General features: G+C 38.3%; 1 protein-coding gene across 3 annotated transcripts in view; it reads left to right on the forward strand.

Annotated features, from left to right (window-relative positions):
- The first annotated feature begins 327 nt into the window (after positions 1-327).
- Positions 328-26,616, forward strand: part of LOC128698532 (tectonin beta-propeller repeat-containing protein) — a 74,006-nt gene continuing 47,717 nt past the window's right edge. For 2 of the 3 annotated variants that reach the window (XM_053790798.2, XM_053790796.2), the window contains exons 1-10: positions 328-434; positions 6,667-6,925; positions 7,360-7,542; positions 7,991-8,143; positions 8,660-8,752; positions 9,174-9,354; positions 12,550-12,803; positions 13,386-14,383; positions 17,161-17,265; positions 17,815-17,986. In XM_053790798.2, coding sequence (XP_053646773.1) covers positions 6,701-6,925; positions 7,360-7,542; positions 7,991-8,143; positions 8,660-8,752; positions 9,174-9,354; positions 12,550-12,803; positions 13,386-14,383; positions 17,161-17,265; positions 17,815-17,986 — 2,364 coding nt within the window. In that variant the 5' untranslated portion in view covers positions 328-434; positions 6,667-6,700. The other variant, XM_053790797.2, reaches the window with a different exon arrangement.

Here is a 26,616-nt window from a genome sequence, read left to right on the forward strand (position 1 = left end):
ATAATGGTAATGATCTATTTAATATTTGTATATCTGATTTATTAAATTTATTTAGATTTTATTAATAATAATAAATTAATATATTTAATAGACTGTTATAGATGTTACAAGAGCCACAGAGGGAAATTAATGACTTTATTTAACTTTTTATGGATTATCCTACACAAGTTGGACATATATTATTATGTAGAACAATTATAATTGTCTATAAATTGTGTTATTGAAGTTAGGTAAAGTTAGTAGTTATGTAAAACAATTATAATCATCCATAAATTGCGTAATTGAAGTTAAATACAGTTAGTGGTTATTAAGGTGAGTTTTTCTGGCCACTAACAACCCCAACAACAAGAGGCCACTACAGCTCAACCCTCGCTTATATTATTCACTAAAACTCCGCTTATTAGCAAACATTTATATGGTAGTGATATCCAGAGGTAAGTTGTATTATTGGTGGCCATGAAGAGTCAAGTACAGTGTCCTGCTACAGTAATATACAGGTGGACTCACACTCTTTTTAACAGTTTCTCAGACTTGAGGAAAATATTGAATATTCTTCCTCTTTCTTTTTTGATAAATATTACAAATATATATGTTGGGAAACTCCCAGTATATAAATACGGTCCTTTTTTTTGTTTTTTTTTTTGAGAAATTGTGTATTTTCTGTTTTAATTAAAAGCATACGTGTGGTGCATATAGTGTACGTTACTATTATATTGTACATTATTATTTTTATTATTTTTCATCACTAGCTAATGCCAACTACCTCCAATACTCTATACTTCTTTCTTACTGCTATTAATTGCTCATAATTTTAAATTACAAGTCAAATCTTACTCCAAATTAATAATATTCATTTTTTCTTACCTGTCCATTTAATTTTGTTTATCACTACTTGTTTTTTAGTCACTTTTCATTGTGTATGCAATTAGTGTATATTCCAATTACTTTTTTGCAAGTACCAAAACTATCTTTTGCTAGCTAGTACCAACTACCTCATTTTTTTTACTTTTATTGTGCAATAAACTGCTCAATTTATCTAATATTACAAATCAGATCTTACTCCTAAACCAATATTATTTCATAGTGACCATCTGTCCATTTAACTTTGTTTACCATTACTTAATTTTAGTCCCTTATATATTTTCTCCTTTATTTTAGCTTTATATAACTACCCTAGTTTATACATTCACAATTGTTAAAATAATCAAGGTGCTATTCTCAGGTGCTAAAGTAGAACAAGTTCACAATTTTGCCATTATATTTCAAAACTCATTTATTTTATAGTACTACCTACTATCATATTCCCAAGCTCCATTATTTGATCATCACTTTATTTGTACTAGTCCCTTTTATATTGTCTCCTTTATTTTAGCTTAAAAAAAAAAAACTACCTTAGCTCATTATTTTACATTTGTTAAATAATTCAGGTGCTATTTTTTTTAGCTTAAGACTATTTACTCTGTTTTATACTTAATTCTACCTATAGATTCACTACAAATCTTATGATTACAAGCATTGATCCTGATACCAACCTCTTATTTAATGACTTAAATGAATCAAACAGTTACTGTAATTACGATGAGAAATTTCAATTACTCAGATATGGTAAACATGAGGAAATTAAATCTTCATCAGAGTACAAAACAAATTCTGGCCACAAAATAGAGCGAAACACCAACGTCAAAGACCTGGGAGTGATCATGTCGGAGGATCTCACCTTCAAGGACCATAACACTGTATCAATCGCATCTGCTAGAAAAATGACAGGATGGATAATGAGAACCTTCAAAACTAGGGAGGCCAAGCCCATGATGACACTCTTCAGGTCACTTGTTCTATCTAGGCTGGAATATTGCTGCACACTAACAGCACCTTTCAAGGCAGGTGAAATTGCCGACCTAGAAAATGTACAGAGAACTTTCATGGCGCGCATAACGGAGATAAAACACCTCAATTATTGGGAGCGCTTGAGGTTCCTAAACCTGTATTCCCTGGAACGCAGGAGGGAGAGATACATGATTATATACACCTGGAAAATCCTAGAGGGACTAGTACCGAACTTGCACACGAAAATCACCCACTACGAAAGCAAAAGACTTGGCAGACGATGCACCATCCCCCCAATGAAAAGCAGGGGTGTCACTAGCATGTTAAGAGACCATACAATAAGTGTCAGGGGCCCGAGACTGTTCAACTGCCTCCCAGCACACATAAGGGGGATTACCAACAGACCCCTGGCAGTCTTCAAGCTGGCACTGGACAAGCACCTAAAGTCAGTTCCGGATCAGCCGGGCTGTGGCTCGTATGTTGGTTTGCGTGCAGCCAGCAGCAACAGCCTGGTTGATCAGGCTCTGATCCACCAGGAGGCCTGGTCTCAGACCGGGCCGCGGGGGCGTTGACCCCCGGAACTCTCTCCAGGTAAACTCCAGGTAAACTACACTGCAGAACAATCAAAGGCACTTCTCAGTGCCAACAACAACATAACTATCTTTAACTACAATATCAGATCTTTAAGCAAGCATTACGATGACCTCATAGCATTACTAAATTCCTTACATGCCAATATGTCCATCATTACACTAACTGAAACCTGGCTAAAGCCTGATAGTACAGATGTCTATGCCATTCCTGGTTACACAGCCATACACAACTGTAGGCCAGACCAACAAGGGGGTGGCACAGCCATATACTACTCAGACCAACTAGAATGTATCACTAATACTTGCACAAGAGATGAACATGGGGAATATATAATAGCCAAATTCAAATCCAAATACCTACAAAAACCTCTCACATTGATAAACATCTACAGAGTTCCACAGTCAAACATTAGCCAATTTAGTCAAAACCTAGGAAGTATGATAACTGATGCACTCATGAACAAAGATCACTTACTACTCTCAGGTGACTTCAATATAAATCTCCTGCAAGACCAGGACCCACACGTTACTGAATTCACAAACACAATGAGTAACTGTATGTTGCTACCAACAGTAACAAAACCTACAAGAGTTAGAGACTAGTGTTTCCCTACTTGACCACATCTGGACCAACACCATATCCCCTTTAAAATCAGGCATAATTACAGATAATACCACAGACCACTACCCTACTTTCCTCATAACAACTCTTGGTAAATTACCCCAAGACACTACTAAAGTCACCTTCAGACTTCACAATGAGGCAGCCATTAATAACTTTACAACAGCAGTAGCAAACATTGACTGGCACACTGAGCTAGAAATCAATACAGATATTGACGAATGTATTAATAATTTTCTAAAAAAGACCCAATACCTCTATAACAAGCACTGCCCTAAAAAAACTAAGCAGATGACAGCTAAGAGACTGAACAGTCCCTGGCTAACACCCAGCATTCTCAAATCCATAAATACAAAACACCAATATGAAAAACAGTACAGAATGGGTCACATAACCAGAGACCAAACAAAACGTTACTCGTCAATCCTAACCAGCCTGATAAGAAGGGCAAAAAAATTGTATTATGAGAACAGATTATCCAACTTACGAGGTGATATAAAAAAGACCTGGAAAACCCTATCAGAAATTCTGGGAACAAAAAAGATATCACGAAATAGCGAAATAAAATTAGCAAAATCAGATGAACCCCAACTCCCACCAACAGAAACAGCAAACAGACTCAATGATTTCTTCTCCACTATAGGACAAAACCTTGCCAATAAAATCCCAAGCTCAGATACCCCACCAAATGACTACCTCACCGGCAACTACCCGAACACACTGTTCCTAGCTCCGACTAACCCATACGAAGTCTCCCTTATTATCAACGCACTAAAAAACAAGGCAGGAGATTTAAATACCTTACCACCCTTTATATACAAAAAAGTGTCACAAGTGCTATCACCAATCATTGCAACACTCTTTAACAAATCCATTGAATCCTCCACCTTCCCTACAGTACTCAAAATAGCAAGGGTCACCCCGATCCACAAAGGAGGAGACCAAACAGAGTTGAATAACTAAAGGCCAGTATCCAACTTACACCCTCTCTCAAAAATCTTCGAAAAATTAATTCATAAACGAATCTACTCCTACCTTATCTCCCAAAACATACTCAACCCCTGCCAATTTGGATTCAGGCCTAATAAAAATACTAATGATGCTATTATACACATGCTAGAACACATATACACTGCAATAGAGAAAAAAGAAGTCCCACTGGGGATCTTCATTGACTTACGTAAAGCTTTTGATACAGTTGACCATGACTTGCTCCACGTAAAATTGTCACACTATGGTATAAGAGGGCACTCCCTCAACTACCTTAAGTCATACCTCAGCAACAGAAGCCAATATGTGTACGCAAATGGGGCAAACTCTTCTGCACAACCAATTACAGTTGGTGTCCCACAGGGAAGTGTCCTTGGCCCTCTTCTCTTTCTCCTATACATAAATGACCTACCAAATGCTTCGCAATTACTCAAACCCACACTATTTGCTGATGACACAACATACGTCTTCTCCCACCCGAGCCCAGTCACGCTAGCCAATACTGTAAATACCGAATTACAGAAAATATCTACCTGGATGAGTACTAACAAACTTACACTAAACATTGACAAAACCTACTTCATTCAGTTTGGTAACAGAGCTACAGATGTCCCTCTTAACATAATGATAAACGGATCACCTATCACCTAAGAAAATTTCCAAGACTGTAGGCATACTATCGAAGATACGGTACTATGCTCCACAGTCAGCCCTCCTGGCCCTATATCACTCTCTTATTTACCCCTATCTCACCTATGGAATTTGTGCATGGGGCTCAACAACAAGTAACCATCTCAGACCACTAATTACCCAACAAAAGGCTGCAGTTAGAATGATAACAAATTCTCACTACAGGCAGCACACTCCACCAATATTCAATACACTCAACCTATTCACCATACAAAACATCCATACTTATTACTGCACCTATTACATACATAGAACACTCAACTCTGATATTAACCCTCCCCTCAAACATCTCCTTGCCAACCTCAACAGAACACATGACCATAACACAAGGCACAGATCACTCTTTGATATTCCTCGTGTCCATCTCACGCTATGCAAAAACTCAATGCACATAAAAGGCCCTAAAATCTGGAATTCATTACCTGTAAATATAAAAGAAACACTACCTGTTTATAAATTCAAGTCTCTTCTCAAAGATCACTTACTCACCCAAAACCAAATAAATACTGAATAACTGAACCTTATAAATTGTATATCTTAAATGTTTCTCACAATTATATCACATAAATGTTAAACCTAAAACCCAATCTAACTTTATTATTTTTTAAATACACTACCTAACAGAATACTCCATTCTACTGAATTTACAACAATGCATGCAACCATATGACCTGTCTTTGTAATACTCACTTGTGCTTTATAGTAATCTGTTTACATTAATGTTTTTCACTGATTTCATCATTGCTTAGTTAATCTTAAGTTAATTTTAAGCCAGCCCGTAATGCTATGCATAGTATAAGTGGCTTTGGCATGCTGCTCTTATCTGTATTTTTTTGTACCTCTGTATGTGTGCTCAAATTATAAATAAATAAATAAAAAATTATATCCATACCTGGGGAAAAATTATTTTGTGGAAATATTTTTTTTCGTGTGTGATATTAGGATAATTTTGGGACATGCAACAAGTCAGAGCCAATCAATGGTTAATATTGACATGCCAGTCATATCTACCTTTGGCGGAGTAAGGTTAAGTTAGGTTATTTGAAGCTGGAGTTCTTGTTTGGTACATTTCTTACATTTGCACAACACAAAACATTTCCATAACAATACCAACCAAATATTCGACATTTTTAGGAATACGTTATGGCCAAACTCTCAAAAGGACCATTACACCATAATTATACCCAAGAAACTTCTCCGACTGAAATTTGTCGGCCAAAATGTTTTGTACTTGAGACTGAGTAATCAGCAATGTTCCATTTATCTTGCAGTTTGTCACTTGTACTTTTTTGTAAGTAAACTTTATTTTCACTCATGACTTAATATGTATTAATGTGCAATAAGATTGCAGTAAACAGGTGATATCACAATATGCAAAATAACCACTGAAAAAAATGTGAATTTCCAAGCATTTTTGTGATTTCTCACATTATCAAGGAACTGATAATATGAGAAATCATGGAAGCACTTGGAAATTCACCATTTTTCACAGTGGTTATTTTGCATGTATTAATGTGTATTGTAACTTAATATTCCACCGATATTTTCCCAGTTTATCTTTCAGACCCCATTTTAATGTTATATTATTATTGACATAGTTGGCAATACACTCACCTCACACACCAAGTGTCTGGGGTTCAGTCCCGGGCTGGGTAGAAACGTTGGGTATGTTTCCTTGCACCTGCTGTCCCTGTTCACCTAGCAGGAAGTAGGTACCTGGGTGTTAGTCAGCTGATGTGGGTCACATCCTGGGGGACGAGATTGAAGGATCCCAATGGAAATAAGATGGTCCTTGATGACGCACTGACTTTCATGGGTTATCCTGGGTGACTAAACCTCTGGGTTAAAAATCTGAGCAAATCTTATCTTATATTGTACTTTTACAGTATCTTGAGTCATTTTTGGTAAAAGTGAAAATGCCAACTAATTTTCTATTTGCTTCAGATACTGAGGAGTGAAGTGGACTGAAACAGGAAGGATGCCCTCCTCGCAGGTCTTTGCTGCCAATAACTGCGGCAGAGTATTTAGCTTGTCGACTGATCAGTCATGCTGGCGGGAACTGCCCTATCTTGGTGTTGAGTTTAAGAGAGTGTCTGCACATGAAACAGTGTTGTGGGCCCTTGGGGGGGATCATCAGGTATACGTTTTTGTATATGGATCATCAGTGCCCATACGAGTGTGTGAGGAATCCTATGAGAATCAGGCATGTAAACTTTGATTTCTGTATGAGTTATAATGGCTTAATTAATGAACTACATTACTGTATCTCATATTCTCGCATGCATTAGTCTAATTAAAAAATGTTAAAGTTGTCATTGCTTCTTTGCCATTTTTATATTAATACTGTACTGTATTATCTTGGTTATTTTTATTGTGTTGATTTCAGTGTAATGCATTTTAATTATTTTCTGTGAGATGTACATTTGTGCAGTAATAGAAACTAATTGGCGAGTTGTAATTTGTTCAGTAACGGAAATTAATTGGTAGACAGTTATTTAGAAACAAACTCCCTTATGGGTAGTGTTTGAAACTATGGTGAGAATCTTCAAACTCCAGGCCAGTGCATAAGCCACTCATGAATAGTTATGTAGAGTATGTATAATAACTAGACTTTATCGGAGAATCTCATACTTGCAGCGATGGAACCCAATGGAAGGCTTCACCAGTGTGCTGCTACCATCAGACCGAGCAAATTTTTCCAGTGCTGATGGCCTCGCACCACGACCCTTAAGCAGTGTCACTCTCCCAACTCTGGCATGGTCATGGGAGTCTGCATGGCACCTTCACTACACTCACAATGGGCAGGCTTTGGATAAGGAGGTAATAAAATTTTTTTTTTTTTTTCAGCTGTTTCTACAATATTTTTCTTCTTTTCTTTCCCTCGTTAAAATGTTATTCTAAATATGCTCATAAATCACGGCATGTACTTCTTAATGAAGTTACATTGCCATTTTGCTAAATGTCCAGGAAGACACCAAGTTAAAACTTTAATACTCAGTACTTAAGTATTCTCTAAGATGCAGTATTATACTGTGTGCCCTTTTCCAATCTTATGAGATATCCATGATCTATCTATATTTTACTTGCGGTATCTTTGCACTTAGATCTTCAGTTAGCAACTACGTATCTGAAACTAATTGTTACATGTGAGACATTGTGAGAGGAATGGAGAGCAGCTAGCATATTATCACTAGTAATTGTTATCAGTCTTTAGACAAGTATAAAAAGCTTTCTTGCATTCATTGTTATAGAGGGTAACTACTTACAGGGATGGACATATGCAATAGATTTCCCAAGAACGTACACAGCAGAGAAGAGATGGAATTCGTATGTTCGACGGCGCAAATGGATTCGTTACAGATGCTACGTGGCACTCGACACTTGGTCTGCAGTGCCGCCCATCCACCATGATCCTGCTCAAGTGAGGCATTCCATTAAGAATTTTAGGTCATAAATAAATCTGTACTATTTTCTGATTCTTTTATTTATTAAGTCTTAAAATGTCATAGATTTTACATTTCAGTTCAAAAAAAATCAACAAATGTATCTTCCCTTCTCTGTATATCTTTGGTCAGGTACTTGCGTATCGTACCGGCATACCTCTGACAGTCACCCGAGACCCTTAGCTTTTTAGTGACTTTCTTATTTTAATTTTCTCATTCCTGCTCCTTTTCGATATTTTTTTACTTCAAATATCTTCATTATTTTTCATTTTTTTTTATTTCATCAGCTGTCTACTGTTAAGGCAAGGTGACCCAAAAAAAGGGAAGTCACCACTCAATCACAGTCTTTCCAGAAGTATGCTGACATCACACTTCAGATTACCCTCTGACTGGAACATTCCTGCCCCTCCTGAGTGCAGGCAGTGCCTCTTTTATTGACACATAATAAATTCATAGGCTGAGAGCTATCACCAGACTTTTATTTGTTCTATCAGGAGCCATTTATTGACATCAGTGTGGGTGGTGGGGAGGTTCCTGGAGAAGACCCAGATAAGCTGATGGTCTGGTGTGTGACAGCTCTTGGGAGGGTAAGTGCTTCAACTTTTTATCTTCCTTATTATGACTCCAAGCTGGGTCCTTGATGCTGGTGAAGTACTCTTGATTCAAGGAATTGGAGCTATCCTTGCCTTGGATCAAACCCAATTACCTCTCATTCCCCAGATGGTGTAAAACCCATGTGATGGTGATGATTTCCTGTCTGTCAAGATTTGTATGTTTTTATTTATTTATTTATTTATTTATTAACAATTTGAGCACACATACAGAGGTACAAAAAAATACAGATAAGAGCAGCATGCGGCTCTTTGCATACACTAATTCTTATACTGTATCTGATAAGTTAATGATAATAACATTTTTGTGTTTAACAAATAATTATTAACACATGATAAGCATGAAATTACTTTTTTTTTCCATACTACTCATATTAAAGAAATAATTATTTATTAGATTATGGTTCGTGAGGGTGTAGACGGCACATGCCCTGAAGGGTGTGGCTGGGCACACGTTCCTACGCCGCCAGACCAGGATGTAACATCTGTGTGGGTTGGGCGCTCAGGACGAGTGTGGGCTGTCACTTGGGATGGTACGGCCATTGTCAGAACTGGAGTTAGCAGAGACTGTCCTACAGGTGATAAATTATGAGCATTTTGTTGATAATGTTAATAGGGAAAGTGTAAGAGCACAGGTTGTGAATTTTGAGTACAGGTGGGCTCTACATATACAGTAGGTTAGGTTCCAGGGTACATACTTCTGTAAAGTGAAACCTACCCCTTTTTTTTTTTTTTTTTTTTTCCCCAGATACACTTAAAAGCCTGATTAAATGTTTGCATTATCATACATTAACCCTTTTAGGGTCCAGACCCCCAATCTGAAAATTCCCCACAAGGTCCAAGAATTTAAAAAAAAATCTTATTTTTTTTCTTTTGAAATGGTAGAGAATCTTTTTCTGAAGGTAATAAATAAAAAAAATCCGAAAATTTATAAAAAAATTGACATTATGCTCTCACGAATCTTGCCGTGTCGGCAATATTTACACATCGGCGATTTTGCCTACTTTGAGTCCTATTTTCTGCTAATTACATTGTTCCATTAGACCAAATTCTTAGCTATTTTGCTAGTACAGTGGACCCCCGCATAACGATCACCTCCGAATGCGACCAATTATGTAAGTGTATTTATGTAAGTGCGTTTGTACGTGTATGTTTGGGGGTCTGAAATGGACTAATCTACTTCACAATACGTATTCCTTATGGGAACAAATTCGGTCAGTACCGGCACCTGAACATACTTCTAGAGTGAAAAAATACCATTAACCGGGGGTCCACTGTATATGTTCCATTTTATCTATTGAGCACAAGAAATTGCCCAGTCAACTATTTCAACTACCCATTGAAGTGATCGGAAATTGGTAATTTGGCCAATTTCACACAGTTTAAAATATTCCAATTTCAAAATAGGTCCAGAATAAACAATGCAGGTATTCCTGGCACTAAAATAACATTTCATCTGTGTATTAGGTTTCCAGGCTTTACACATGAATTCCATTTCATACCCAATTCATACCAAAAACATAGAAGATTTACAGTTATGTAATATTGTAATTATTGTATAAATAATATAAGAGCATTTGTGAATGTATTAGACCCACCAGTTGATGTGTATGAGACACGTAACGTGATTTGTTTACTCTTGAACATATGCAAAAATTTAACTTTTCTACTACTATGAGCCTAATTTCAAGCTACTTTCAGTCCTGAAACCAATCAAAATCATCTCTATTTCTGTAATATATCTTCCATTCTATCAAGAATATAACCATAAAAACCATGCAAAAATACACTGCAAAGTTGCTCATTTAAACTAAAAACACAATCCGTTGTTTTTCCTTGTGCAGTGTGTACTGCAGAATTTTTTTACGGTGCACACAAACCTCATAGACCCATTCTCTCGTATCTAGGCCCAAATTTACTGCTTTCAACTTACGAGTAAGCCAAGCTCATGGTGTAGTACTGTGAGATCGACCCTGGCTTCAAAGCCATAGTACAATGGGACTGACACCAAAAGGGTTAAGCATTAGGATTTGTCTGCCTCAAATGCACCGTTTGCTAGTGGCTTTCTTTTGTTCCTGATAACATTTTGTTACCATATTAACTGCATTACGGCTAACGATGTTAATCCGTTCCTGAGAGCTCATCGTTAGACGAAATTATCGTTAGCCGAATTAATTTTCCCCATAAGAAATAATGGAAATCCAATTAATCCGTTCCAGACAGCCAAAAGTATTAAAAAAAAATAATTTTTTTTTTTATGAAATATACATTTCCCTACAAAGAAAACAATGAGACATGCACAATAACTATAAATAACTGTTAAAATGACACTTACCTTTATTGAAGAGTATTGATGAGTGATGAGACACTTTTTCTTGAACACTGGGATTTTCAGAGTGATACATGAGTAAAGGCTTCACTTTGCAATCCCCACTACCATTACAACAAAACAAGAAAGTTAGCCTGTCTTTCATAGGCTTGTGTCCTGGGAGTGCCTTTTCCTCCTGAGTAATGCAGGTCCTGTTTGGCATTTTCTTCCAGAACAGGCCTGTTTCATCACAATTTAACACTTGTTGGGGTTGGAATTTTTCAGCTTCACCATGCCTTATCACACTGTGTATGCCACTACGATTCTTAAATCTCTCAAACCAACCTTTGCTGGCCTTAAATTCACCAATATGAGCACTAGTTCCAGACATTTTTTCCTGTTTACATGGGTGTTAGTCGACTGGTGTAGGTCGCATCCTGGGGGACAAGATTAAGGACCCCAGTGGAAATAAGTTAGTCCTCGATGACTCACTGACTTTCTTGGGTTATCCTGGGTGGCTAACCCTCTGGGGTTAATTGTTTCTCATTAAGCCACACCAACAACAGTCTCTCCACATCTTTGAGTAGTACAGCTGACGGTGATGCAGCAACAGCTGATGGTGGTGCAGCAGCAGCTGACCATGGTACGATAGTATTTCTCGACCTTTTTACCACAGGGTTGGCACTAGAAGCTTTCTTTGGGCCCATGGTGGCTTATTTAGCAGTTACATGCACTATGAACAATGGAATAATACAAAATGTATCGAATGTATGCATGAAACCAGACATCCTGGCTTGTAAACAATGACAGCAGGGCAGCTGAGGTGCTCAGGCTGGACGGACAGGTTCAGGACGAATCACTTTGGATGAGCTTTTTATCGTTAGCCAGGCCAAAATTTTTACGCTCAAACGTTTCGTTGGGCAGATTTAAAGTTATGTGATGCGTTTGTTAGCAGAGGGTCCACTGTATTTCTATACTGTATTACCTTACATATTATTATTATTATTTTTTTTTCCCCAACAAGTTGACAGTCTCCCACCAAGGCAGGGTGACCGAAAGAGAAAGAAAATACCCAAAAAGAAAATACTTTCAGCATTCAACACTTTCACCTCACTCACACAAAATCACTGTTTTTGCAGAGGTGCCCAGAATATAACAGTTTAGAAGTACGTATATACGTATAAAAATACACAATACAGTGGACCCCCGCATAACGATCACCTCCGAATGCGACCAATTATGTAAGTGTATTTATGTAAGTGCGTTTGTACGTGTTTGTTTGGGGGTCTGAAATGGACTAATCTACTTCACAATATACCTTATGGGAACAAATTTGGTCAGTACTGGCACCTGAACATACTTCTGGAGTGAAAAAATATCGTTAACCGGGGGTCCACTGTATATGTCTCCAAACTGCCAATATTATTATTTTTATTAATCAAGAAACATTTGATGTGTTACACAGGAGTTGAATGGGTGGTGGTTGATCCTCCAGAGGGCAGCCGTCTGCAGCAAGTTGCAGTTGGTGTTAACTCGGTGTGGGGAATAACAAGAGATCACCGTGTGTGGTATAGAAGAGGCTTGCAGGCTTCTCAGGACACAGGAAGTGATAGTGGAAAGCATGATAATGAGACTGGGCATAAGAATCTGGATACTGGCACTACCTGGCTTTTAATGGTTGGCCTATTAAATATGATTGCTGTTGGTCCTAATGATCAGGTGAGTAATGATGTATGAAGTGTCTTGTGTATGTTGTCTTTAAGTTGACTACAATGTCCCTTCAAGGGAGAGGAAAGAGAGGAATTGCCTTTGTTGGTGAAGGGTTCTTGATAGTACCAGAAATAAGAGCTTATATTTTCTCACTTGGCTCAAACCTGTAAGTCAGACAATTGCATGAGTGGGTGTGAGTTGGACTTGCCTAGAATGGGTCAGTAGGCCTGCTACAGTGCTTCTCCTTTCATATGTTCTTAGTGTATACATATCCAGCTCAATGAAACTTGTTAAAATTCCACAGTCTAGTGGTTAGAGCACTGGCTTGCTAGTCTTAGGACAGGCAAGCCAGTTCTAAGACTAGCAAGGTGTATATTCTTTATTTGATGACATTTTATAGTTTACTGCAACATACCTGTACACTGCATAAGCAATATAGTGCTTGTTCAACTAATACTGTAAGGCTGTAATGTTTGAATTTTATGATGCATTATTTACTAGTTTGACGTATAATTGAAATTGGTAATATTATGCTTCACAGTGAGGTAGTGATATAATTTAATGAGTTACTTTGATTTTACTTTATTACAGGTGTGGGGTATAAGCATTGAGGATCACACAATTCTGGTGCGGACAGGTGTGACTGAAACTGAGCTCACTGGACGCACATGGCGACCCATCTGTCTCCCAGCAGGCACGTTTGAGACCCCACCTCCCAGTATGAACTCCAGCCCCAGCTCGAGTCCATGTTTGCTGCCTTTCCCAACTTCAAAAATCTCTAGTAGCATAGATAGCAAACAACCTACAGACACTTTTACCAAAGACGAGCAAAGTAGTCCCAGCTCGAGCACAGGCGTTAGTTTAAAGGCATTGGAAGACAATGATCTTGTTATTGCAGAGAAGGTATTTGATAAACTACAGTTATTACAAGTCCAAGATGCAGAAACAGAGCAAGAAAACGATGTGAAATTGTCTCGAAAAGAAAATGATGAAAGTCCTGGTAAAGAAAGTGTGAAAAATCATGATACGACCACACAGAATGAAGGTAACGACTCTGCGGCTCCAGATGACAGTCGGGAGTCTAGCATCAGAATCCGGTACCCAGAGGATTATCCCAGTTCACTTAGCTCATCGGTAATCTCTGAACATGGCGGAGACTTCATCAGCAGTCTCCAAGCCTCTGATGATTGCATTTTACCCAGTGATGCTTTGGTAGCAAGTCAAAATAGTTCTGAAGTAAAGACATCTCATGAAAAGGTTAGTGAAGATGCTGATAGTACAGACATACAGAGTCGAGAAAACAGTACTGCTGCAAGTAACAATCAGGTGAAACCCGAGAAACAGGAACATCTGTTAATCCATGCTGAACAGCAGAGTACAAGCTCCAGCATGGAGTGGAGCGAGTCTCGTCTGCGGCACACTAGCAGCAGCAGCAGTGCCGGCAGTGAAGCAGGCTTGAGTCGTGGATCACTTGTGGTCCCACGAGAGGAAGGTGCAAACTACAAACTACTTGCACTTGAAGCAGAGCACCTGTGGTTGTGGGTGACTGGTGGAGGATGCTGGATACGAGCTAATAATATGCCCAAGTGGTGAGTCTTGCATGATTGTCTTATACTGTAGTTTGTCTCGGCTAAGGAAGCCTATCAAGTTGAGTCCTATCACTGCTGTTGTTAATGTGTAGTGTAGAATATGTAATGCAATTCTTCCATCATATTTGTTTAGATGTTGATTCAGCTTTGTAGATAATTTCTTTTGTATTTATGCTTCTTCAACATCCTCTTGTTCTGTGTTGTGGATTTTCAAGAGGCTACTCTGTGTATATTTTGGTAGCTTGTGTCTAATGTTTTAAATTATTTGTATGGGTGCTCCTCGACTTACGATGGAGTTACATTCTGGTGAACCCATCATAAGGTGAAAATATTGCAAGTTCAGTACAGTGGACCCCCGCATAACGATCACCTCCGAATGCGACCAATTATGCAAGTGTATTTATGCAAGTGCGTTTGTACGTGTATGTTTGGGGGTCTGAAATGGACTAATCTACTTCACAATATTCCTTATGGGAACAAATTCGGTCAGTACTGGCACTTGAACATACTTCTGGAGTGAAAAAATATTGTTAACCGGGGGTCCACTGTATACGTAATATGATAAATAAGTAAATAACTAACTACTGTCACTGAATAAGTAAATAAACACATAATTACTGTAACTAAATACCAGTACTGAAAGGTAAATGACTTCTCGTGGTGCAGCAATGTTCTTAACAATGTTAGATGTTAAAATGCATCACTGTCGTACCATTGTAAAGTCAAAATGTTGTAACTCAAACCATCGTCAAGTGAGGAGCATCTATACAGCTTTACAGGGTAGTACTATTTGATAAGGTCAAGCACATAACTTGTGAAGCAGAGATTATCATACTGTACTTACTCATACTGTGTATATAACCTCAATAAAGTGTTCTTATCATGTTTTATGTTAATTAACCAAGTACATGTACTAGTCAGTGTCATCTTGCTGCCATTTCTTCACAAGCTAAATATTTTTTACTACTATAGTTAAAAGTGGATTATTGTTATTTTAATTTTTTCTGTTATTTTTGTTATTATTTTAACTTACCAGCTGTCTCCCCAAGACAGGATGATCTAAAAAGAAAAGGAAAATTTTTCTTTTTACATTTAGTAATTTATACAGAAGGGGTTACTAGCCCCTTGTTCCTGGCATTTGTCTCCTCTTGTGACATTCATGGCTTATGGAAGAAGAATTCTTTTTCACTTCCCCATGGATTATTATTATTATTATTATTCATGAGTGCTGAATTCTTGAAGGTTATAGAGCACCTGGGAAAAAGTAGGTAACCAGGTTTGATATAAGGGAAGGGATGGTAGCTCTAATAATATCGATCAAGAGCCCTCCCCAATACCTAGGTGGAACTTCAAATAACTGATGTTTATTTGCGTGTCTCAAGTACTTGGGGTTAAAAGTAGAAAATGACAATTGCAAGAAAGCTGTGAAATTGTGTAAAATAAATTAAAAGTATTAGAAAAGTCCCAGTAATACCCTAAAGCAGTTTTCCTGGCTACCATGTGACTATGGGGTATGTAGAATACTGCAGGAGTCTCGTCTGGGTGTAGCACTTTCCCATGTACCTTTATCAGGTCTTGAAAGTTGTCCTGGTGCAAAGCTTGGTCCTAGGCTAGGCTTGCCTAGTGCCTGTCTGGTCAAGCATACTCTTGCTGCTGGTGGCTCTGACCCACATATCCATCACAGCCTGGTTGATCCAGCACTTGGCAGAAGTACTTGTCAGGTTTCCTCTTGAAGGCTTTTACACTTGCTCCAGCAGTATTTCCCTTGTCTGCTGCTACAGTGTCAAATAGTCTAGGAAATAAATGTTGATACAGTGTTCTCTTATTACGCACATGCACATGTCTTAGCTGGTACAGTTCACTTCATCAACTGACTGCCCTTTCCTTCATCTAACTTTCTTCTCTAAATGCCACTTTTCTTTCCACTTTCTTTCCCCACCCACAGAATGGGTGGGGATTGAACCCATGGCAAGCGAGTCCTAAAACTCCAGTTTGGTGCTTACCATAATATATTTTTTTAACGTGCCATCCATCTCCACCCAAGGTCGGCTGACCCAAGAAAAGAGGAAAGACCTTTGCTGTCATTCATTCAATTGCTGTCTTTTCAGAAGCATACAGACAGCACAGTTTAGATGACCCTCTGAATTGCAACATTCCCACTCCTTCAGGAAGCAAACAAAATACTTCACTCCTCCAGGACTTGTGTATAACTAGCTGGTTTCCCTGAATACCTTAATAAATAGTCATTATACAGGTGGGCACCATTTTACAGTGCTTTGCTTTACGATGTTTCACTTATACCCGTTCTTCACTTACACCCATTCTTCATTTATTCAGACTCCCTACAATAAATATATTCACCACTTACTATAAGCTAAGGATAAAAATATTTTAAAGTAATGTGTGTACTGTATATTCATTTTTTTAGGCCTATCTGTATTGCTCACTTAATGGTGTAAACATGTTATCAGGTTTTTATTTGCATTTGAAAGTGAAAAAAAGGTCTTTTTTTTTTATTGGCCATGTCTCATTTGTTTTTTATTTCAGACACTTGTTTGGAGGGGTATGTTATGTATGCTTCTAAACTGTTGTATCTGGGTGCCTATGCAAAGTCAGTGATTGTGTGAGTTAGGTGAAAGTGTTGAAAGATGATGAAAGTATTTTCTTATTGGGGATTTTCTTTCTTTTTTGGTCACCCTGCCTTGGTGAGAGACGGCCGACTTGTTAAAAAAAAAAACTTGTAATTATACTTTGTTTCAATTGCTGTCTGTTTACAGGTTTGTGAGTGAATGTTGCCCAGCACTTTCTACAGAACCTTGGAGAGTTGGTGTGCTACAAAAGCTACGTGATCGACATGGGAAAGAAATGAAACCATTTACAGGGTGTGTATGATGCAGCAGCAAAAGATCAGCTGTTTTTGTTTTTTACTCAATGCTACAAGTACTAAGTATTGTCCCTGAGTTAAAAACTGAATCTTACAAAGTACATGTGCTTCTTATCCTTAACCCTCTTGTGCATATCCTTATCCTTCAAGGGGATGGGTATCTTTATACTAGTGAAGGGCTCTTAATACAAGGCATGTGGGCTACTTTCCCATTCCTTGGATAAAATTTAATTACCTCCCATTTTCCAGGTGCTATATAATTCCTCCAGTTTTAGGACTTTCCCCTGATGATGGTAATAATTCATATCTGCACACCTCTGGCAAGACAGTGATAGTGTGAATGATGGTGAAAGTGTTTCTTTTTTGGGTCACCCTGCCTTGGTGGGAGATGGCCAGTGTCAAAAAAAATTAATATGCATACATCTTGCGAATATAGTACATACATTGTTGTCCATCTTGCAAGTGCAATGTCCTTCCATGTCTGATCTTAACTCATTTCCTCACTGTTTACTGTTATACAATGCGTCATTATTGCTATGCTGCACAGGTACGAGGAAGCAGTTGAAGGTTCGTCCTGGGTAATATCTGGACAGTGTCGCTGGTGGGTGAAGGGACAGTGGGTACCAGCATCACTAGAGCTCATCATGATTGGCTCACGAAGGTCACAGGTGCAGGATGCAACGTTGATCGTGAGATACACTCTGGGATCAAAGCGAGTGGTACGTGATTAGGATATAGTTGAGGGACATCTCTTCAAGGGAGGTGCCTTGATGCTGGTGAAGGGCTCTTGATCCAAGGTATTTGAGCCACTTCCTTTTTCCTGTAGAGGTAGAGTTCAGCATTTAGAATGTTGGTACAGTATAAAGTTTGTGCCACACATTTGTTACTGGTGTGATCCCACAACCAGAAGACCCAGTCAGGGTAAAGATATTTATTTCTGGTGCAACGATTGTGAAACAGCAGCTTGCTTCAGACTGTTTCATTATGTTATATATAATGATGGTGACTGAATGATGTTGAATGTGTTTTCTTCCCTGTGTCACCTTGCCTTGGTGGGAAATGGCCCCATAAATATAGTAGTCCCCCCATATCCGTGGGTGATACGGATGTGGGGAGAATATATGTCACTTTCCGTTTACATATATGCCTATTAAAAAGTTTAATTGATAAATTACACATGGTAGGACATCACAATCTTGATGGGTGAGAATCGTTGACAGTGGTTTGTTTTTTCAACACTGCAACGAATGGAGACAGCGAGAGCGCTAGAGGCTAACTGGATGCAAGTATAGTGGGGCAGTGTGGGTACAGAGAGAGAGAGAGAGAGAGAGAGAGAGAGAGATATATAGAGAGAGAGAGAGATATATATATATATATATATATATATATATATAATAAGCGTGTATGCACCTGGAGAAGAGAGAAGTGTAGAGGAGAGAGAGAGATTTTGGGAAATGTTGAGTGAATGCGTGGGGAGTTTTGAATCAAGTGTGAGAGTAATGGTGGTTGGGGATTTTAATGCTAAAGTGGGTAAAAATGTTATGGAGGGAGTAGTAGGTAAATTTGGGGTGCCAGGGGTAAATGTAAATGGGGAGCCTTTAATTGAGCTATGTGTAGAAAGAAATTTGGTAATAAGTAATACATATTTTATGAAAAAGAGGATAAATAAATATACAAGGTATGATGTAGCACGTAATGAAAGTAGTTTATTAGATTATGTATTGGTGGATAAAAGGTTGATGGGTAGGCTCCAGGATGTACATGTTTATAGAGGGGCAACTGATATATCGGATCATTATTTAGTTGTAGCTACAGTTAGAGTAAGAGGTAGATGGGAAAAGAGGAAGGTGGCAACAACAAGTAAGAGGGAAGTGAAAGTGTATAAACTAAGGGAGGAGGAAGTTCGGGTGAGATATAAGCGACTATTGGCAGAAAGGTGGGCTAGTGCAAAGATGAGTAGTGGGGGGGTTGAAGAGGGTTGGAATAGTTTTAAAAATGCAGTATTAGAATGTGGGGCAGAAGTTTGTGGTTATAGGAGGGTGGGGGCAGGAGGAAAGAGGAGTGATTGGTGGAATGATGAAGTAAAGGGTGTGATAAAAGAGAAAAAGGTAGCTTATGAGAGGTTTTTACAAAGCAGAAGTGTTATAAGAAGAGCAGAGTATATGGAGAGTAAAAGAAAGGTAAAGAGAGTGGTGAGAGAGTGCAAAAGGAGAGCAGATGATAGAGTGGGAGAGGCACTGTCAAGAAATTTTAATGAAAATAAGAAAAAATTTTGGAGTGAGTTAAACAAGTTAAGAAAGCCTAGGGAAAATATGGATTTGTCAGTTAAAAACAGAGTAGGGGAGTTAGTAGATGGGGAGATGGAGGTATTGGGTAGATGGCGAGAATATTTTGAGGAACTTTTAAATGTTAAGGAAGAAACAGAGGCAGTAATTTCATGCACTGGTCAGGGAGGTATACCATCTTTTAGGAGTGAAGAAGAGCAGAATGTAAGTGTGGGGGAGGTACGTGAGGCATTACGTAAAATGAAAGGGGGTAAAGCAGCTGGAACTGATGGGATCATGACAGAAATGTTAAAAGCAGGGGGGGATATAGTGTTGGAGTGGTTGGTACTTTTGTTTAATAAATGTATGAAAGAGGGGAAGGTACCTAGGGATTGGCAGAGAGCATGTATAGTCCCTTTATATAAAGGGAAAGGGGACAAAAGAGACTGTAAAAATTATAGAGGAATAAGCTTACTGAGTATACCAGGAAAAGTGTACGGTAGGGTTATAATTGAAAGAATTAGAGGTAAGACAGAATGTAGGATTGCGGATGAGCAAGGAGGTTTTAGAGTGGGTAGGGGATGTGTAGATCAGGTGTTTACATTGAAGCATATATGTGAACAGTATTTAGATAAAGATAGGGAAGTTTTTATTGCATTTATGGATTTAGAAAAGGCATATGATAGAGTGGATAGAGGAGCAATGTGGCAGATGTTGCAAGTATATGGAATAGGTGGTAAGTTATTAAATGCTGTAAAGAGTTTTTATGAGGATAGTGAGGCTCAGGTTAGGGTGTGTAGAAGAGAGGGAGACTACTTCCCGGTAAAAGTAGGTCTTAGACAGGGATGTGTAATGTCACCATGGTTGTTTAATATATTTATAGATGGGGTTGTAAAGGAAGTAAATGCTAGGGTGTTTGGGAGAGGGGTGGGATTAAATTATGGGGAATCAAATTCAAAATGGGAATTGACACAGTTACTTTTTGCTGATGATACTGTGCTTATGGGAGATTCTAAAGAAAAATTGCAAAGGTTAGTGGATGAGTTTGGGAATGTGTGTAAAGGTAGAAAGTTGAAAGTGAACATAGAAAAGAGTAAGGTGATGAGGGTGTCAAATGATTTAGATAAAGAAAAATTGGATATCAAATTGGGGAGGAGGAGTATGGAAGAAGTGAATGTTTTCAGATACTTGGGAGTTGACGTGTCGGCGGATGGATTTATGAAGGATGAGGTTAATCATAGAATTGATGAGGGAAAAAAGGTGAGTGGTGCGTTGAGGTATATGTGGAGTCAAAAAACGTTATCTATGGAGGCAAAGAAGGGAATGTATGAAAGTATAGTAGTACCAACACTCTTATATGGGTGTGAAGCTTGGGTGGTAAATGCAGCAGCGAGGAGACGGTTGGAGGCAGCGGAGATGTCCTGTTTAAGGGCAATGTGTGGTGTAAATATTATGCAGAAAATTCGGAGTGTGGAAATTAGGAGAAGGTGTGGAGTTAATAAAAGTATTAGTCAGAGGGCAGAAGAGGGGTTGTTGAGGTGGTTTGGTCATTTAGAGAGAATGGATCACAGTAGAATGACATGGAAAGCATATAAATCTATAGGGGAAGGAAGGCGGGGTAGGGGTCGTCCTCGAAAGGGTTGGAGAGAGGGGGTAAAGGAGGTTTTGTGGGTAAGGGGCTTGGACTTCCAGCAAGCGTGCGTGAGCGTGTTAGATAGGAGTGAATGGAGACGAATGGTACTTGGGACCTGACGATCTGTTGGAGTGTGAGCAGGGTAATATTTAGTGAAGGGATTCAGGGAAACCGGTTATTTTCATATAGTCGGACTTGAGTCCTGGAAATGGGAAGTACAATGCCTGCACTTTAAAGGAGGGGTTTGGGATATTGGCAGTTTGGAGGGATATGTTGTGTATCTTTATATGTTTATGCTTCTAGACTGTTGTATTCTGAGCACCTCTGCAAAAACAGTGATAATGTGCGAGTGTGGTGAAAGTGTTGAATGATGATGAAAGTATTTTCTTTTTGGGGATTTTCTTTCTTTTTTGGGTCACCCTGCCTCGGTGGGAGACGGCCGACTTGTTGAAAAAAAAAAAAAAAAAAAAAAAATATATATATATATATATATATATATATATTCTTTCTTCTTTCAACACACCGGCCGTATCCCACCGAGGCGGGGTGGCCCAAAAGGAAAAACGAAAGTTTCTCCTTTTACATTTAGTAATATATACAGGAGAAGAGGTTACTAGCCCCTTGCTCCCGGCATTTTAGTTGCCTCTTACAACACGCATGGCTTACGGAGGAAGAATTCTGTTCCACTTCCCCATGGAGATAAGAGGAAATAAACAAGAATAAGAACTAGAAAGAAAATAGAAGAAAACCCAGAGGGGTGTGTATATATGTGCTTGTACATGTATGTGTAGTGTGACCTAAGTGTAAGTAGAAGTAGCAAGACGTACCTGAAATCTTGCATGTTCATGAGACAGAAAAAAGGACACCAGCAATCCTACCATCATGTAAAACAATTACAGGCTTTCGTTTTACACTCACTTGGCAGGACGGTAGTACCTCCCTGGGCGGTTGCTGTCTACCAACCTACTACCTATAATATATATATATATATATATATATATATATATAGAGAGAGAGAGATATATATATATATATATATATAGAGAGAGAGAGATATATATATATATATATAGAGAGAGAGAGAATGTATATATATATATATATAGAGATATATATATATATATATATATATATATATATAGAGATATATATTATATATAATATATATATATATTATATATATATATATATATATATAAATATTCTCCATGGGGAAGTGGAACAGAATTCTTCCTCCGTAAGCCATGCGTGTTGTAAGAGGCGACTAAAATGCCGGGAGCAAGGGGCTAGTAACCCCTTCTCCTGTATATATTACTAAATTTGAAAGGAGAAACTTTGGTTTTTTCTTTTGGGCCACCCTGCCTCGGTGGGATACGGCCGGTGTGTTGAATGAAAGAAAAGATATATATATATATATATATACACATATATATATATATATATATATATATATATAATATATATATATATATATATATATATATATATATATGGTAGTAGGTTGGTAGACAGCAACCACCCAGGGAGGTACTACCGTCCTGCCAAGTGAGTGTAAAACGAAGCCTGTGATTGTTTTACATGATGGTAGGATTGCTGATGTCTTTTGTCTGTCTCATAAATATGCAAGATTACAGGCATGTCTTGCTACTTCTACTTACACTTAGGTCACACTACACATACATGTACACATTTATTTATACACACTCATCTGAGTTTTCTTTGATTTTATCTTAATAGTTCTTGGTCTTATTAATTTTCCTTTTATATCCATGGGGAAGTGGAATAAGAATCTTTCCTCCGTAAGCCATGCGTGTTGTAAAAGTCAACTAAAATGCCGGGAACAATGGGCTAGTAACCCCTTTTCCTGTAAAGATTACTAAAAAGAATAAGAAGAAGAAAATTGTCAAAGTGGGAAGTCTGAATGTGCGTGGATGTTGTGCAGATGATAAGAAAGAGATGATTGTGGATGTTATGAATGAGAAGAAGCTGGATGTCCTGGCTTTAAGTGAAACAAAGCTGAAGGGGGTGGGAGAGTTTCAGTGGAGAGGAATAAATGGGATTAGGTCAGGGGTTTCAAATAGAGTTAGAGCTAAAGAAGGAGTAGCAATAATGTTGAAGGATAAGCTATGGCAGGAAAAGAGGGACTATAAATGTATTAATTCAAGGATTATGTGGAGTAAAATAAAGATTGGATGTGAAAAGTGGGTTATAATAAGCGTGTATGCACCTGGAGAAGAGAGAAGTGTAGAGGAGAGAGAGAGATTTTGGGAAATGTTGAGTGAATGCGTGGGGAGTTTTGAATCAAGTGTGAGAGTAATGGTGGTTGGGGATTTTAATGCTAAAGTGGGTAAAAATGTTATGGAGGGAGTAGTAGGTAAATTTGGGGTGCCAGGGGTAAATGTAAATGGGGAGCCTTTAATTGAGCTATGTGTAGAAAGAAATTTGGTAATAAGTAATACATATTTTATGAAAAAGAGGATAAATAAATATACAAGGTATGATGTAGCACGTAATGAAAGTAGTTTATTAGATTATGTATTGGTGGATAAAAGGTTGATGGGTAGGCTCCAGGATGTACATGTTTATAGAGGGGCAACTGATATATCGGATCATTATTTAGTTGTAGCTACAGTTAGAGTAAGAGGTAGATGGGAAAAGAGGAAGGTGGCAACAACAAGTAAGAGGGAGGTGAAAGTGTATAAACTAAGGGAGGAGGAAGTTCGGGTGAGATATAAGCGACTATTGGCAGAAAGGTGGGCTAGTGCAAAGATGAGTAGTGGGGGGGTTGAAGAGGGTTGGAATAGTTTTAAAAATGCAGTATTAGAATGTGGGGCAGAAGTTTGTGGTTATAGGAGGGTGGGGGCAGGAGGAAAGAGGAGTGATTGGTGGAATGATGAAGTAAAGGGTGTGATAAAAGAGAAAAAGGTAGCTTATGAGAGGTTTTTACAAAGCAGAAGTGTTATAAGAAGAGCAGAGTATATGGAGAGTAAAAGAAAGGTAAAGAGAGTGGTGAGAGAGTGCAAAAGGAGAGCAGATGATAGAGTGGGAGAGGCACTGTCAAGAAATTTTAATGAAAATAAGAAAAAATTTTGGAGTGAGTTAAACAAGTTAAGAAAGCCTAGGGAAAATATGGATTTGTCAGTTAAAAACAGAGTAGGGGAGTTAGTAGATGGGGAGATGGAGGTATTGGGTAGATGGCGAGAATATTTTGAGGAACTTTTAAATGTTAAGGAAGAAACAGAGGCAGTAATTTCATGCACTGGTCAGGGAGGTATACCATCTTTTAGGAGTGAAGAAGAGCAGAATGTAAGTGTGGGGGAGGTACGTGAGGCATTACGTAAAATGAAAGGGGGTAAAGCAGCTGGAACTGATGGGATCATGACAGAAATGTTAAAAGCAGGGGGGGATATAGTGTTGGAGTGGTTGGTACTTTTGTTTAATAAATGTATGAAAGAGGGGAAGGTACCTAGGGATTGGCAGAGAGCATGTATAGTCCCTTTATATAAAGGGAAAGGGGACAAAAGAGACTGTAAAAATTATAGAGGAATAAGCTTACTGAGTATACCAGGAAAAGTGTACGGTAGGGTTATAATTGAAAGAATTAGAGGTAAGACAGAATGTAGGATTGCGGATGAGCAAGGAGGTTTTAGAGTGGGTAGGGGATGTGTAGATCAGGTGTTTACATTGAAGCATATATGTGAACAGTATTTAGATAAAGATAGGGAAGTTTTTATTGCATTTATGGATTTAGAAAAGGCATATGATAGAGTGGATAGAGGAGCAATGTGGCAGATGTTGCAAGTATATGGAATAGGTGGTAAGTTATTAAATGCTGTAAAGAGTTTTTATGAGGATAGTGAGGCTCAGGTTAGGGTGTGTAGAAGAGAGGGAGACTACTTCCCGGTAAAAGTAGGTCTTAGACAGGGATGTGTAATGTCACCATGGTTGTTTAATATATTTATAGATGGGGTTGTAAAGGAAGTAAATGCTAGGGTGTTTGGGAGAGGGGTGGGATTAAATTATGGGGAATCAAATTCAAAATGGGAATTGACACAGTTACTTTTTGCTGATGATACTGTGCTTATGGGAGATTCTAAAGAAAAATTGCAAAGGTTAGTGGATGAGTTTGGGAATGTGTGTAAAGGTAGAAAGTTGAAAGTGAACATAGAAAAGAGTAAGGTGATGAGGGTGTCAAATGATTTAGATAAAGAAAAATTGGATATCAAATTGGGGAGGAGGAGTATGGAAGAAGTGAATGTTTTCAGATACTTGGGAGTTGACGTGTCGGCGGATGGATTTATGAAGGATGAGGTTAATCATAGAATTGATGAGGGAAAAAAGGTGAGTGGTGCGTTGAGGTATATGTGGAGTCAAAAAACGTTATCTATGGAGGCAAAGAAGGGAATGTATGAAAGTATAGTAGTACCAACACTCTTATATGGGTGTGAAGCTTGGGTGGTAAATGCAGCAGCGAGGAGACGGTTGGAGGCAGCGGAGATGTCCTGTTTAAGGGCAATGTGTGGTGTAAATATTATGCAGAAAATTCGGAGTGTGGAAATTAGGAGAAGGTGTGGAGTTAATAAAAGTATTAGTCAGAGGGCAGAAGAGGGGTTGTTGAGGTGGTTTGGTCATTTAGAGAGAATGGATCACAGTAGAATGACATGGAAAGCATATAAATCTATAGGGGAAGGAAGGCGGGGTAGGGGTCGTCCTCGAAAGGGTTGGAGAGAGGGGGTAAAGGAGGTTTTGTGGGTAAGGGGCTTGGACTTCCAGCAAGCGTGCGTGAGCGTGTTAGATAGGAGTGAATGGAGACGAATGGTACTTGGGACCTGACGATCTGTTGGAGTGTGAGCAGGGTAATATTTAGTGAAGGGATTCAGGGAAACCGGTTATTTTCATATAGTCGGACTTGAGTCCTGGAAATGGGAAGTACAATGCCTGCACTTTAAAGGAGGGGTTTGGGATATTGGCAGTTTGGAGGGATATGTTGTGTATCTTTATATGTTTATGCTTCTAGACTGTTGTATTCTGAGCACCTCTGCAAAAACAGTGATAATGTGCGAGTGTGGTGAAAGTGTTGAATGATGATGAAAGTATTTTCTTTTTGGGGATTTTCTTTCTTTTTTGGGTCACCCTGCCTCGGTGGGAGACGGCCGACTTGTTGACAAAAAAAAAAAAAAAAAAATATTTATAGATATATATATATATATATATATATATATATATATATATATATATAGAGAGAGAGAGATATATATATATATATATATATATATATATATAGAGAGAGAGAGAGAGATATATATATAGAGAGAGAGAGATATATATATAGAGAGAGAGAGATATATATAGAGAGAGAGATATATATAGAGAGAGAGAGATATGTATAGAGAGAGAGAGATATATATATAGAGAGAGAGAGATATATATAGAGAGAGAGAGATATATATAG

Source organism: Cherax quadricarinatus, chromosome 88, assembly GCF_038502225.1.
Source record: "Cherax quadricarinatus isolate ZL_2023a chromosome 88, ASM3850222v1, whole genome shotgun sequence".
Taxonomy (NCBI): domain Eukaryota; kingdom Metazoa; phylum Arthropoda; class Malacostraca; order Decapoda; family Parastacidae; genus Cherax; species Cherax quadricarinatus.